The following is a 16,172-nucleotide window of genomic DNA, read 5'->3' on the forward strand; positions in this document are numbered from 1 at the left end:
TATGACAAAATCTATGTAGGGTTAATTGGAAAGGGGTGTAGCTGTTTGGGAATGATTGGCATATGTACACAACTGGCTCTACTTAATAAAAAAAAAAAACACGGAGGACATCCTCATGTAGGGTTATTTAAAAGTTAAACTCAGACGTGCTTGCACACTGCCAGACCCAAATGGGGTTTATTCCCTAAAGCATGTGAAATCCCTATATTTACTATGCATTGTAAAGAGCCCTCTCTGGAAATTTCTCTGCAATTAGAGAAGAGCTGACACTCCATTATACATAGGTCAAGAAATCTCACTGATATAAGAATGCTTTATACAGGGCCATCGGAGCTATTCTTAGAGCTGAATTTAACTGAGATTGGACCTTCAGAACTTAAGGTCATTGAGAAAAAACCGCAGCTCTCCAGTCAACTTTTCTTTAGTGAATATAACCCATTATCACACAGTCATCTGCTTTTTTTTTTTAATGTTCTAAATATTAACTACTATATGACTCATTACTGTGCAAAAAATATGGGTTTCAATTAATACTTCCCTTTTTTTTTTTTTCTTTCTACGTGTAAACTTTTGTGTAGCAGCACAAAAGTTTCCTCATTCCTACTTCATCAGTCTACGATCCCTGTATCTTCCTTGTATTATACAGAATATTATAACGCAGATAATACACGGGTTTGTTTGTCTCAATGTACAAAACAAGGAACTAGCAGCAATAATGTTGACATTTTTGTAAACAATTAACTGTAAACAACAATATTTTTGCTCTTGTGCCTGTATTTTGCGGTATATACCCTCTCGGCTTCTTCATACATGTTGCTTGCATATCCGACGCTGCACCCTTATGTAAACAGCATATAATCAACACACTGATCCCTGTACAGCATTCTGCCACGTTCCATCTCCAACGCCAGCGGAATCCCTGATGTGGAAATGCCTTCATGCTACCGTGCTATCTGCAGGTTATCTTAGAAACGTACAACACGTCTATACCGTTTAAACCCGTGATCCGTTTTATTTTGCCTTGTAGACCACTGTGTAAGCGTGAATTTCTGTGCAAACTCCCAGCATATGTGGACTCAATCAGGGTCAGTTACATAATCCAGCTACAACACCGCTGCCACATTTCAATAATACATGATGCAACGCACGGACTATTAAGGTTAACGCTTCTGGACTGGTTCTTCTGCCTGGACCAGCTCTGTTACTTCATCAAATCTCAGATTTCAGCTCAGAGTTTGCTTACAAATCATATAATACAAAAAGCTTTGGTCACCAAATTATTAAACAATTAGTTGACAGTTCTTTAAGACTAAAATTAAACAAAAATAGGTGACTGGAAAAAGGGAACCAGACGGCAAGATAATTAAAGGGCAACTGTCACCAGGCATAACTACATTCAATAATGAAGACTAGCTATTGCTTCTGATTTTCATCAGTGTAATTGAGTTAGCGATATTTGGGGCCTAGCCACTACAGAGAGTTGTTTTAGCTCCTTGACCTCATCATACATCATGAAGCTACAACCCCAGTGAGCTTGGCTGGCTCTGGATACCGTATAGTTTAACCAGCAAGAGTACTGCAGGGTCTCCTTACACATTTAACAATCCATTGTACAGGGCCAGCTCAGACCTTCTTGCTGGAGAAACTTGTGTGTTGGCCCTTCCTGGTCATTGGTGACACAAGGGTTAAAAACCCTTAACTCTCTCTTTTGTGAATAAACCCCATCTACTTTAAAGTTTAACATCATGAAAAAAAGTCAACGGCAGAGTCCGCATTACTTGAGAAATTGCATGGATTCACTGAGCAAGTCCTGTATTTGAAGGTAAACATTTGCACAAAAAGTGAAAGAGATGTCTAAAATTTCAATACTGTACATTAAGTTTTAAAACTTTTTTTCATTACAAATTGATAGAGTATGATTGCAAAATATGTAGTTAAGATGGATCTTTACCTGGGGCCAAGCTGGTCTGGGCTTTCCTTTCGTTTGCGCGTCTCTGCCCTGGAAGGGTCAGAGGTGTTTTCTCCAATCCCACTCATTTTGAACACATATCAGCAACTACATAAAAAAAAAGAGCAGACAAAAAGTTGTCAAAACATGGGAAAATATAACAGCTCAAATTAAGCACAGTATCTGAAAACACATAAAAGCTCTGAACGTCCACAATATTTGTGATCAAGAGTTAAGCAATCTCTGCTTGCTGGACTACAATCGCAGTGAACAAGCGACAATTTCCTTGTTTGCAAGATCTCTAAAAACTCTTCCTGCTGTGGCAATAAAGGGAAACCTATAGCTGCTGGACTCTGTAAGGCACTCCTTGGCGTGACACTAGGACACATTAAATCCAATAGTGAACCCTGTGTCCAACAGGTACAGAAACGAGACATTACGGCCAAACAGGAAAGATGTTTATTAAAATAATTAAGTGTTTTAGGTAAACAGAAAAAAAGGACTGTTTACATGTAAAGACACAAAATATCTGATATAAACACCCTTTATTTAGAATTTATGTAGCAGTGAAACTTCATATATAGGTCTCGTCATTTTGTACTGATCTTCAATCAAGAAAATAATATTGAGTATTATATGAGATTATATAGTGTCAAGCTCCAAGGCCCAAATTTCAATATTCCTTACAAGTGTAAGTTTACAGTTACACTAGAGTTTACAGATGGAGGAACCACTTCATGAGACTGACGCACACTCATCTAGACCGATGTAAACTCACACACAGACCACTCTCAGCGAAACCAAACTCAAACTCACACACACCTACAGCTCTTATGCATAACAGCCATTCTCTGTCCCACGCAAGTTGAAGAACCTTTGCTACTCTACCATGAACTCAAACCCACAGACTACTCGCCATACTCCACACTCTCAACAGCACCAACATTCAAACACACATACCACTCTCAGTCACACACACCATATTCTAAATCAAATGACACACACCACCCATCTCAGTCATATCACAGACATGAAAGTGATTCCCACTTATATACGAGAGGGCATCGTATGAAGATATCAATAGCACCATTACGGTTTAAGGGTTTAGAAAGCCTTGCAAAAGATAGGACATTTTGACAATGTTCGCATCAGTATGGTTTTGGTTTCTTTGCTAACCAAGAATTGTCACTTCTGCACCTCTTTTACAACTTTTTTTCTATAAAAAAAAGTTTTCCTTCCCTCATTTAGCAAATGTGGGTTCACGTGACCCTATTGAACACCCACCTCCCAGGTGCTGACAGGAGACAGGGATCCAAAACAGACACGACCGACTCTCTACATTAATAAATACAATGCTTACCCTTTTAATCCCCACCCATGCAAGTAATAATAATTGCAACCACAGCTCTTTGAAGCCTAAAGCGCACAGCGCCATAGTCTTGTAAAAATGCTGAGGTGATATTTTTGTGGCTTTGTAAGGCCACAGTTCACTAATTGGTCCCCAGTCATCACCTTCTGGGGACCCATTCCCTGAAAAGAGATATGTATGTATGTATGTATGTATGTATGTATGTATGTATATATACACACACACACACACAGTATATACACCATGTTCTTCTAGGAGAACCTAACCGTCAAGTTTTTCTACCTAGAAAACAGGTTTGTTTTTTTTTAAATTTACAGTAGATACACATATATCCACATAAATTACTAGTGCCCTCTCTAAACATCTGTGGTAAAGAACAGCTGGCTCAATTATAACTGGAAATAAATAATTAAAACCCTGGCGCATTACGAAGTCACATTTTTAATGATTTAAACCAAGAAGCATACAAATGCATCCATAGGGCCAGCCCCAGCATTATGAGAGCCTTGATAAGGGCATCTGAAAATACAGACACTCGTTTATCAGGACAAGCTGAATAAAGCTGTAAATAAAAGCACCAGTATAAGTGTCTGGCCTTGCCCATGTATTCAAAATGTGGCTCTGTCACCAAAAACAAACTGGAGATTAAGACGGCCCTGTCCTACCCGGATATATATTCAAGTTGGGTACTGCAAAAGGTCAGGTGCAGGAAAGAGCACCAGATGCTTGAACACCCCCACAAAGCCACCGTCCCCTCTTCTGGGCTCTGTTATAGGACACCAAATCCCGGGGCGCCCCCTTGCTACACACATGCGCAGGTAAGAATACTGTCCTGCTTGGCATAGACATCTCCCACTGACCTGCCACCCTACACCCAAGCCAGTAATTTAGGGAAGGGTACAGGCCTACAACATAGACCTAAAACCTGCAGATAAATGACATTTATTTAAACAATATGAAGCAAAACTCACTTCTTCAGTGCTGTCCTACTCAATACAACACTGTATTCTATACACAAAGACAAATCGCTGCCATTGGTGCTTTCTCTTTATTAAATTATATTTTTGTCACATCAGTAAATATACATCACGCGACAATATTTATCTTGTGAGGTTCATTGAGGAAACATTGTAGCAGCAACAGTTACCCAAAGATTTTACACAGTCTTTCAACTGTACAAACCATCAGCGCACCCTTCCAGGTTATGAGGAGTCCGGGGGGGGGGTCAATCAGTTGGGTTTATTCACTAAAGGGAGAGATGTCATAAGAGCTTGCACTTCACTATTCATTAAGAAGGGTCAACACTAGCAAGAAGGGCTTAGCTGGCCCTGCCTAATGTACAATTCAATGAGTGAGGAGACTGAAGAGTATATGCTATACAGGGCCAGTCAAAAGCAATGAAAACCCCAACTCTCATGTTAGTGAATAGATTTAAGTGGCTTGGTTAGTTTGCACGTATATGAAAGCTGCTCTGCTGGGGTTACAGTACATCTAGATACTCGTAGCCTCTGTCCTGAGCAGGTAGGCTTACTGGTTCAGAGCAGGAAGCACATACACTGCAGAGAGATTTTCTGGCACTATTCCCACTCAACCAACAGCTGGAAAGTAAGATATCCCCCCATTACAAGGAGTGCAAAAACTTTCATTTTAATCTGAGAGGTTTATGTATACGTCCGGCACGTATATACTGGATAAACATGAACCTGAGTGGCCTGAGTGTGGGTCTACCATGTAAAAATGCCAGAGCTACTCTCCTTATCACATAACTTGCATACATCACAATGCCTTCTTTAGAGTATATATAGGATATATGAGAGAGAGTGCACGTATACAAACACAGATCCTTTATAGGCTTCCCGATTACGGGACAGCACTGCACTCACGCTGCAAACTTGTGTACATGACAAACGGGAAGTTGCTTGCTTTCTGCAAGTCCAACAACGAAACATCTTGACACAAGTTCATAAACAAGTGTTTTCGGCCCCTGGCAATCATAGCAAAGGGAACCACTAGGGATGGAACGCTGGATTCTGTTCTTCAGACGCTACCCACAGTATCTGTACCATGAAAACATAAAAACTAATGGGATTAGAGTACAACACGAGGGTTACTTAGAGGTCACCGCGCTGTCAGCACAACCTACCTACGTTTCAAACTAGGGATATAAAAGTAAATAATGTCACCATATGGTACCAAACACGTTCCTTTAAGCCCCATACACCTATATGATCACTTCTACAGGCAAGACACTATCCATGGAACATCGTGAACCATACACACCATCTCAATAGGGGCCTGCTATAAGGATTCTAGAAATCTTTCATTCCGTCGGAGGAATTGGAAATACAGGAAGGTCACATACAGAAAAGGATAATCATTAAACTATGTCATTATTAAGGTGAAGTGGGAGGGGGGTGAATGAAACTGGTTACTCAGGTTTAGCAAAAGGAAACCAGTTGAGTATCTGCTTAACCCAACTCCACCTTAGCAGCTCCTCTGAAATACATTTAAAAAAAAAAAAAAAAAAAAACATCAATGAACTCTTTAAATGCCATCTGCGATGAGCAACATGGTACTCACAGGGTTAAAAACAAGCAGCCTGGAATGCAGCAGTGCTGTTAAAGCACTGAAAAGGAATGAGAGCTGGAATCATGCAAGCTTTGATACATTAATGTTGCCACGGTAACAGAGAAGCCTCCTATTGGCTACAACAGACAAACCAGTTTCAGGGTAAAGTCAGTAACCAACATTATAAAAATAGACTTCCCCGGAACGACTGATCCACCAAGGGGTGGAAGGGGTTTTTACCCGATCCGTACAGTCTGCTCTCCTTCCTCTGGCAGATCCGTGACTATCCTATTCATATGTAAACCGAGTGCATTCACATGGGCTAGCAAATGTACTGGTAATTCCCAAAAGTCAGTGCGCCTGGCAGAGGGGGAAGGGGTGGGAGTACGGGGTAGGTTCACGAACCCCGCAGCCATTCTACAGCAGATTTGCACTTTCCGCGCAGGGCACACCGATAATCAGCATTTCCTCATTTCCGAACCCTTCGGACCCGGACATTCCAAGCGACGTACTTTGAGGATCTCCCTGATCAGAGTTATACATGGGAAGCACGTGATACGCAGCTTAACCCCGTGTGTGCCACAGGGGGCGTGCAAAGCATGGCACATCCCTCCGGCTCACAAACAGTTAATAATAACAGCGGCATTAGTTACACTGATATCGCGGCGTCGCTTTAACGCCCCAGCGGCTTAACCCTTCCGCAGCTAAAGCAGCCCAGGCTTACCCCGATGGCTCCCGACAGCAGCCTTCCGCGTCTGTGTAGCGCTAAGACGCGATCTGCTTAATCAGCAGCCCCCGCAGCAAAGTTTCCAAGTAAGTGGCAGCCCAGCAGCCTCTGTTTACCTCCAAGCTGGCTGTGTCCTGCGCTGCACATCACACCCGGCCTCAATCCGGATAAGGGGCTCATCTCCCTGAGAACAACATCCAACGCCAACAATCCTGCTCCTACGGGAGCCGAGTGAATACAGCGATAGGAAGCAGCGGCTGGAAACGTGATCAGCTGCTGCTGCTAGAGTAAGCAGTGCTTCCCTTGTCACAGAGGCGCAGCTCCGCCCTCACTCACTCCCTGACAGGCGCCCAATTGGCTTGCAGGCTGCCCTGTGTTTACTATGCAAAGAGCCCTGCTCCCAGAGGCTGCGGCCGCACTCGGTTATTTACGGTCTCCTCCTAACGGGAGGAACCCTTTGGTGACTGCGGATTATGCAAGGAATCCTCCCAGGTCCTGCTCCCTGCTTAACCCCATGAGAGCTGGCGAGTAAGTCCGCCTCCACATTCCCATACCTCCCGTGGCCCTCTTTTTTTCTTAACCCTCCCCTCATGGCCCTCTATTATATTATGTAAGGGTGTGTGGTAGGTATGAGCGTTACACCGCCGTAACGTTACTGCAATAATCCGCCGTCCTACTTCATGCCTTACCCCGTTACATAAATCTGGAGGTCACAAAGTCACATAAAAAGTCTTGCTAAAGCCCCGCCCCTAACCACACCTCACAAAACAAAGCCGCCCCCCTGGCCATTTGAATCTTGGGGGTATGATTTCCATTTAGTGATGGGAAGTTCGGATCATTTAAGTGAATCGGATCATTTCGATTCGTTCACTGAAATGATCCGATTCATGATCCGGATCTTCGGATCATTCAGTGTGCCTGCACGGAGTTACTGTTTTCCAGTAACTCCGTGCAGGCACACTAACGATTGGCCCCGCCCCTTTCATGATGAATCCTCCCCCCCTGCCTCCAGTGATGTCAATGAAGGCAGAGAGTCGTTCAAAGATTCGGATCTTACAGTGATCCGGATCACTGTAAGATCCGGATCACTGTAAGATCCGGATCATTGTAAGATCCGGATCATTGTAAGATCCGGATCATTGTAAGATCCGGATCTTTGAACGACTCTCTGCCTTCATTGGCATTCTAATCATTCAGAGAATGTCACCATACTGTTATAAATAATACATTAATAATCACTGCCCCCAGGATTTACATTCCCCTTTACCTGCAACTGCACCTTAAGCTAACTTTATTAAATTAATTAAATTAACCTTCACCATTAAATTAACCCTAAACACCCCATCAACCATGACTGCCCCTAAAATTAACCCTTAACACCCCATCAACCATGACTGCCCCTAAAATTAACCCTTAACACCCCATTAACCATAACTGCCCCCAAATTAACCCTAAACACCCCATTAAGCATAACTGCCCTTAAATTAACCCTAAACACCCCGTTAAGCATAACTGCCCCCAAATTAACCCTAAACACCTCATTAAGCATAACTGCCCCTAAATTAACACTAAAGACCCCATTAAGCATAACTGCCCCTAAATTATCCCTAAACACCCCATTAAGCATAACTGCCCCTAAATTAACACTAAAGACCCCATCAACCGTACCAATTTATTAGGTAATTTATCTGGAGTACATGCAATTAATTTAGGGGCAGTTATGGTTAATGGAGTATTTAGGGTTAATTTCAGGGGCCGTTATGGTTAATGGGGTCTTTAGGGTTAATTTCAGGGGCCGTTATGGTTAATGGGATCTTTACTGTTAATTTCAGGGGCAGTTATGGTTGATGGGGTATAAGGGTTAATTTTATGCTGATGATTGAGGGTTAATTTAATTTATTTAATAAAGTTAACTGTAGGTGCAGTTATAGGTAAAGGGGGGCAAACTCAGGGGAATCTAAATCCTGGGGGCAGTGTGAACATTATTAATGTATTTATTTATAAAAGTATGGTATCAGTGATATTCTCTGAATGATTCGAATCTCTGTAAGATTCGGATCCTTGTAAGATCCGGATCCCTGTAAGATTCGAATCATTCGACTCTTCGGATCATTCGACTCTTCGGTTCATTCGACTCTTCGGTTCATTCGACTCTTCGGTTCATTCGACTCTTCGGTTCATTCGACTCTTCGGTTCATTCGACTCTTCGGTTCATTCGACTCTTTGAACGACTCTCTGACTCTATGAGTCATCGTTCCTGTGTGAATTATTAAGCTGTAACCTGACCCCAGAGTGCTCTGCAGATGACTCACTGCTCTAGGATCAGGTTACAGCTGCATGATGATTCACAGACTGAACCGCTACAAACGAATCGTTCAGTCTAGTGAACCGACTCATCCGGATCACTAAAAAGAACCGGATCAAATGAACGATTCGTTCATGATCCGGACATCACTATTTCCATTGTATCCGGCGATGGCCGCTGCACCAGGCTGACCCTGACCTCAAGTGACTGGGCAGCTAACCGAGGAGCAGCAGTGGAGCAGTCACCATAGCAACCAAAATCACCCCAAGATTGCTCTTAATAAATATGGACTCTAATCTCTCATATAGTAAAGCGAGTACTGCTGTCATTATGTGGATGCCAGGCATGTGATATGTAACTTGGAATGTGGTTCACTTAACCCCAACATTATTATTATTTATATAGCACCATCATATGCCACATCTCTGTACAATGGGGTGTCTAACGGGGTGGCGTTTAACCCCTAAATTGCCCTCATAGTTCTGGGGTTTGACTGCACCGCGACAATAACACTGCCTTATATATGCAGCAATTTATTCCTTAGAAAAGGGCCCACGGTCGAGATCGTTGGCACCAGTACTTAATATTTGGCACCAACGTCACGGTGTAACTAGTAGTAATGCGCATGTCTAGTATACCCAATACCCTGGCTTGGGGGTTTTTTGTATCCTTTTATTTTCAACACCCCAGCTTTATTCCCGTCAAAACACAAGAAATGTTTCAAGTTAATTTCTTTTTAAAATCCGCACGGTTCAGCTCCGCTGTGTTTAGATCTCTTCTGAATAGGGTTGGGGATCACCCCAGCGAGTAGATTCCCGAGCTTATACCTGAAGACAGCTTACATGAGCACGGTCAATCAAAGAGACTGCAAAACCAGAGACAACACTTGTGGTCTCTCTGATCCCCGGTACGTCCACCATATGCATTTGCAGAGCGTTCAGTAGACAGGAAAAGATATTTCATTGCACGATGCTTATCTCAGAAACTACACGCTGAAGCGGTTTTTACATTTAAAGAATAGTTTTTACATTTAATGGAAATAGTTACAGGCAGCCGGCTGTCCTACAGAAGAACATTCATACAAGAACGGTAGCTAGCACATAAGATATAAAATCTTTTTACAAAGGGGGGAAGAAAATCTGAATGACATTAGTACATACGGGATTTGGCATATAAAACATACGCTTGTAAATTCAAACAGAACAAAGAAAGGGAGAAAAAGAGAAAACAATATAAGGTGTCAATAAAAGTGATATGGATTGTGTTTACTGAAGCACTTATCACTCTCACACCAGCCCAAAGCTAACCGGGTATAGTCAAGTAAACTGTTTGTGTTACAGCCCATCATTAAACCAAAAATAAACAGAAAAGAAACCGCAACGAGGGGAAGTGAGGAGGAAAGAATACTGCAGCAGAGGCAAGAAAAGAAATCAGACTGCACTACGTCAGAAAGTCAGGAACGCTGTTGGAGGTAACCCGATGGGGCATGTGGACAATAGGAATGCCACATTTCAATCTCCAGCTGTTTTGGGGCGTAGAAATGCATTACACCGTAGCCTACTTTAACCCCTGATGCAAGGAGATATTAACCAAACTTTTCCTGATAAAAACAAAATACACCAATTTCATCCAGTACACCTAGATTGTAAGCTCATTCGACGAAGGTCCTTAAAATCCAGGTATTGCTGTAAGATTTAAGAACTGTTGGCCCTACGTCTATCTGATAAGATGAGAAGGAGCTGGAAAGAACACGGTGATGTGAAATAAAGGTACAAATGTGTTGAGCAATTGAAACAAGAAAGAAGTAGGGATTAAGTGAGGGGGCACACGTCAGCCCCCCTCCCCACCAGTGGTAAGTGTTAGCTATTCACTGCCAGATGTTTGGAGGCTTTGAAAGGTTAAGGCTGAGGTGAGATGCTGAGTTTGACTCACACATGAACATTCTCATCAACAACTCAACACTTCCTGCTTTCAACATGACGCTGCACTGAACGAAAAGCAAAACCAATCCGAGATAGACCAAACAAACTTAAGTGCCATGTATAAAAAAAAAAATAATAATAATAATTACTGGCGTTATTTCCTAAACTCATTTTTATGCAAAAGGTTTCCACAAATTCTGGAATTACTTATATGGAGGAGAAGGTGTCCTTGTAGATTAAGGCTAGGCAGATGCAAAGAGAGCTCCATGCCCTTACAATTTTAGGATTTTAATAAATAATAAATTTTGCCTATGACCGTTTCAATACTTGGGACCACAAACTACCTGTTGCAACCCTCTCAATGGCATTATAAAATCATTTGGTCTTTATGTGGGGTTGGGAAATAGAAATATTATAATTGTTTTTGTATGATTGTTTATTTACAAAGTCCTTGTATGTGTGGACCTCTGTTGCGTAACTAGCGAGTCACAAGAGAGACCTCTTACCTCCCCAACCTGCCCATGGAGAAGTGAACCATTGGGAGCCCAATAACATGGATTGTTACCAGAATATACAGCTGAATACACTTTAAAATGATTTATACCAATAAATGAGGTCATATAACAAAAAGGTGGTGCTTGGCTCAACAATTTATATATTTCGCACCATCATAATCCATAGAGCTATACAACCTGGACAGAAATAACAGGTGAGGAGGCCCTGCTCAAACAAGCTAGCTACCTAGAGGAAGGCAGGTGTCCTACACAAGAAAGAGTGCAATATGTTGGATCATGGGCAATGCTGACCATGACAAACCATTTAAAAGTCCAATGTGCATGTGGAGCATCCAGTCATTAAGTCCAGTAACTTTGGGAAATGCCTGTCCCACAGCATCGCAGTACCTTCTTCAGACTGAGCCTGATATTATTTGGAGTTAAGCATGGGCTGACGAACTACCTGTTGACGACCCTGTCCTAATCAGTTACGAAAAGCTGCATTAAGAGCTGTCAGCACTAATTATCTCTGTGGATTTAAAACCAGGATAGACCTATATGCTCAAGATTATCAAATTCTGCTCTACAAACTCAGAGCATTAAAAGCTGCGATCCTTGCACAGTTTGTGATTTGTGTTATCACAGGAAACAGAATTGTGCCGTTTTTAAATCAGTTTCTGAAATATTCAGTTTATGGTCCATTGTTACTTCCAAGGTATTCCATGTAGAAACCACAATGATGGCACCTTCAGAACACACAGGACATGGCAGTCACAGTGGATCAACTGGAACTGGAAGGTTCCCAGTACTACAAATAACCCAGTTCTTACAACATCTTCAACGTGTGCCAACTCAGACCACGCATGGCCAAAGAAGAACGAAGTTCCACAGGGAACTGGAGAAAGTAAAAATGCATGCATTATTTCTGTTTTTTAGCATCCAAACTAGCTGATATGTCAACCACATACGAGATGGGGAGGTTTATGAAAGAAGAAAAAGTCTTTTTAACATACAATTTGCATATATATCTGGGCAAGCTGGAGAGGCCTCAAGCTCAATGACTAGAAGGTAGAAGCCAAGGCCAAGTGGCTAAAACACCCTGCTCATGAGCCCAAAAGGACCTGTGTTTTCAGAGACAAATTCAGCTTGGCTCGTATGATGACTCAAAGAACTGGGCCACTGTCTGGTACTGCACATGCCACAATACTGCCAGCATGCCTACCTGTGCAACATAACAATCCAATTGTGTGATTACAAAAATGACTGGTATGTCTTCATATTAAGCTTAATTCATCTGCTGACCTAGTGTTCTCCATTGAAAGTTATCGAGTGACATTTTAGTAGGTTGATTTTCATGTAGAACAGTGTAAGGCTTTTCACCACCAAGCATAGCTGCCAATGCTGGCAATGATGGTATTCTGTAAAGGTGTTAAATAACGAGGATGTCTAAAAGGAAGCAGAGAGCAAATTAAATACAGAGAGGGAGAGGGTTAAATTTCTACAATGTACTTACAATAAACTTGTAATTCCAGTTATGCCATAACACTTAAATGCTATGCATACTTGCATCACAACATATAACAATGCATGCCATTACATTAAATGGAATGCCCTGGATCTCTTTCCATGCATTCGTAGCGTCCAGTTTGGGCATTGCACATGAACGTTTGCCAGTGGCCAAGAGCCTAAACACTGGTCACAATAGCCAGCTGTTGGTCTTACTGTTGGTCTTACTGATCCTACAAAAGTGATAGGGGAATAGAGCCAGGCCCTGTCTGCTGAAAGATTTCTTTATAATGCCTAGACTCAGCCTACAGAAAAAAAATATTTTGTACCCGATAACCTAGATTATTGGCCGCACTTAATAAACCTGTTTAGGAAGTTAAGGCATTATTTATGGACATTTAATCCACGATTTCTATAGAACATTGTATTTCTGTGACTTCTCTATACATTAGATAAGTCTATCCCAGTGAGCTTCTCCTCCAAAATGACATTGTATGGTCAAAAGTAAGGGTTATACACAGGGTTTCAAGCGTGTCCATCCCTTTGCCAAGTCTGTGTCCCTCCACCGACCTGTAATTATAGTAAACCTGCAAAAAAAGTGTACCAGACAGGTAATCACATCTATACTCGCAGTGTCCGGTCAGCTCACAAGGAGATGACCTTATGCCAGGTGCTTGACCACTTGCCACTTGTGCCAAACACTTGCTAGATGCCCAAAGCAACTGACGTCAAAGGGTTTATAAAAGCACAGACATTTCATTACCTTTCAGTTTCTTTGGAAATAGAACCATCTTTAAACAAGGGGCAACAAGAACGAAGCCCGCAGTTTCTCACAAAAGCACCCTTGACATTATTGAAATTAACCCCCTTACAAGGCAGAAGATGGACGTATAGAGTTGGGCTGAATACTTATTGAATGAAAAGCACCAGGGAATACAACATCCTTTCCAAGCTGAAACAAATATTGTTTGTATGGCAACAGACGGGCTTTCCATTTCCTAGAAACCATTTAAGTAAATGCACAAAGCATAATTCTTCATAATTAATCAGCAGTATGGGGGATGTATGCTTTTATATTCTGAATAGGACCATGAAAGCAGAACTGATTCACAGGCCCAGGAACGGTTTAAATAAGGCCACGAGAATTCTCCAGCTCAGTTGTGACACTTAAGAAAGCAAATACTTCAGCGCCTACGGTACTTCCAAGAACATGGCAATGAGCAAAGAGGAGGCATTGGTCTTCCAGAGAAAACATCACACCTGAAACTCCACATAAAGTCAACATCTAGGAAATCCATCTCAGAAATGCCCTTTTATATTGAGACACAATGCTAATCACAAAAGGGGCAGATATGGGGTAAAACATGCAAAATTGAGATTATAAATTGGTTTGCGTTAAACGTTTCTGGAATGCGTGGCTCACACCAAAAAGTACAACTTCAATGAAAAGGTGCAATCAAGCTGTATAAAGAGGTACGCTGATGTCAAAATACTTCTTAACTTTGGAAATAAATGTTACAAAATAAACCACCAGTATCATATCAACAACATATGTACTTAAAAAGGCTAGTAACACCCTTTATACAGGAGCAAAATTAGGCATATCCCCTGTTATGTGCTTCTGGTACAAAACTCGTCTAACCTTCTCGACACATCTAGTGTAGCGTTGGAACACGAGAAGCTAAATATACAATTCAGTAACTATGGGATGTTTTCACGTTATATACACAACTTTTTGTACATACATTTCTATTGATTTTGATCACTACAGTCGATTCTTGCAAAAAATATAAGATAAAACAGTTTTTGGGCCATTTTATCTGTTCTGATTTTATAGCAATTGCAAGTACTGAATTATTCTTTTAAAATTTTAATCTTATAAAAATTTGGTTGACCTGATATTATAAGTGGACATGTTTTTTTTTTTTAACTCCCTATACATATGTCTTTAAGGAGAGTAGAAGCAAAAAAATAATAATACAAATGAATTCAATTTCATCCCATACGTCACAGCTTTATCATTTTATTTATCACCCTCCCCCCAACCTACCGATATGAATGTGATCATCAACAATAACCACCAACACATGAAAGTCTTTGTCTTGCAAAGCCTTAACATGTTTCCTAATATAGAAATAAATGGTAGTAATAATAATAAAAATAATAAATATATTTGGTTGGGGGAAGGGCTCTCCAGAAGTGTTCAAGCAGCCACAGACGGATGTCTAAAAGGATATTGAGATAGGGAGAATATTACACGGTGCTGAGGCAGCAGCACGTGGAATTGACACGTTGTATGCGTGTAATATACTGTAACACAACTGACGGTCCATCAACAATGCCGAGATCTCTCACCATTTGAGGCTGCAGCACTGCACATTATGAATTGTCTTTTTGTAAGTATGAGTTCTCTGGTTCGTTGAATAAATTTCACTTTCCCTTTCGAAAGTGTTAAAGCGGAATATTCCACTTCCAAACCGCGCAGAGGAAAGCTCATGAATGTTTTAGTGCAAACTCCTCAACATGCAACCGAGAAGATGGTTTAATAAGCACACATTAGCCTGCAATTAATGGCTGAATTACTGCTTCCTGAGTACATTACAGACCTACTTTACTACGCTGATGCAATGCCTAATTTGTACTCTTTCTAAACATTAAGCACAAAACAAAGCTTTTTCGATTCATGGCAGATGTGAGAATGCAGAATGTATCATGTGTGCAGATCCATAATCCACATTCCTCTTCTGCACAAGAACAGTAGCTGGAGGACCTTTCCCGAGAGAATTGCTCACTCATTTAGGGGCTACAGCCAGACAATGGACAGTCGGATGAGACAATCTACCAATGTACACTCGCATATAATCATACTTTTCAGAGTCTTGCACTGAACCGCTGAGCTGCATTAAAATGTTTATTCTGGGATGGATGTGTGAAATACTGTGCTGTTTCTAAACAATCCCTCGTTCCCGTGTCATTGCAGGGTGTGTAATGTTTCTGACAGTCTGGAGCAGGAGGCATTCCAGAAGGAACTGGCCGGAAAGGGAAGTACATAGCCAAAAAAGGCAAGCATGCTGGCTCCACAAACAGCATTTTATGGGGGGGGGGGTTACAACAAGGGCTTCTGTCTTTTGCCCTACTGTAAACTCTGCAATAGTAAAATTAGTTAGGATCAGAACATTAGAACAAAATCAGTTACAGGGGGTGTATATTTCAAAAGGAGGAGAAATGTTAGGACAAGAGGTCATAGTCTAGAACTTGGGCAGATTAGATGAGTCATAGGGTTCTTGCTGTCAAAATCGCAGTTGTAATGTTTCTTTGAGTACCGATGTGATG

The 16,172-nt window shown here is 41.5% G+C and overlaps 1 protein-coding gene across 6 annotated transcripts in view; it reads right to left on the bottom strand.

Moving 5' to 3' along the window:
* NCOA2 (nuclear receptor coactivator 2) overlaps positions 1–16,172 on the bottom strand; it is a 67,820-nt gene that overhangs the window by 35,413 nt on the left and 16,235 nt on the right. For 2 of the 6 annotated variants that reach the window (XM_053467755.1, XM_053467754.1), the window contains exon 3: positions 1,952–2,056. In XM_053467755.1, the coding sequence (XP_053323730.1) occupies positions 1,952–2,037 (86 nt within the window). In that variant the 5' untranslated portion in view covers positions 2,038–2,056. Of the gene's footprint in view, positions 1–1,951; positions 2,057–6,609; positions 6,934–16,172 lie in introns of those variants that run through there. The other 4 variants (XM_053467757.1, XM_053467753.1, XM_053467756.1 and 1 more) reach the window with 4 other exon arrangements.

This window comes from Spea bombifrons, chromosome 5 (assembly GCF_027358695.1).
Source record: "Spea bombifrons isolate aSpeBom1 chromosome 5, aSpeBom1.2.pri, whole genome shotgun sequence".
In the NCBI taxonomy this organism is placed as follows: Eukaryota; Metazoa; Chordata; class Amphibia; order Anura; family Pelobatidae; genus Spea; species Spea bombifrons.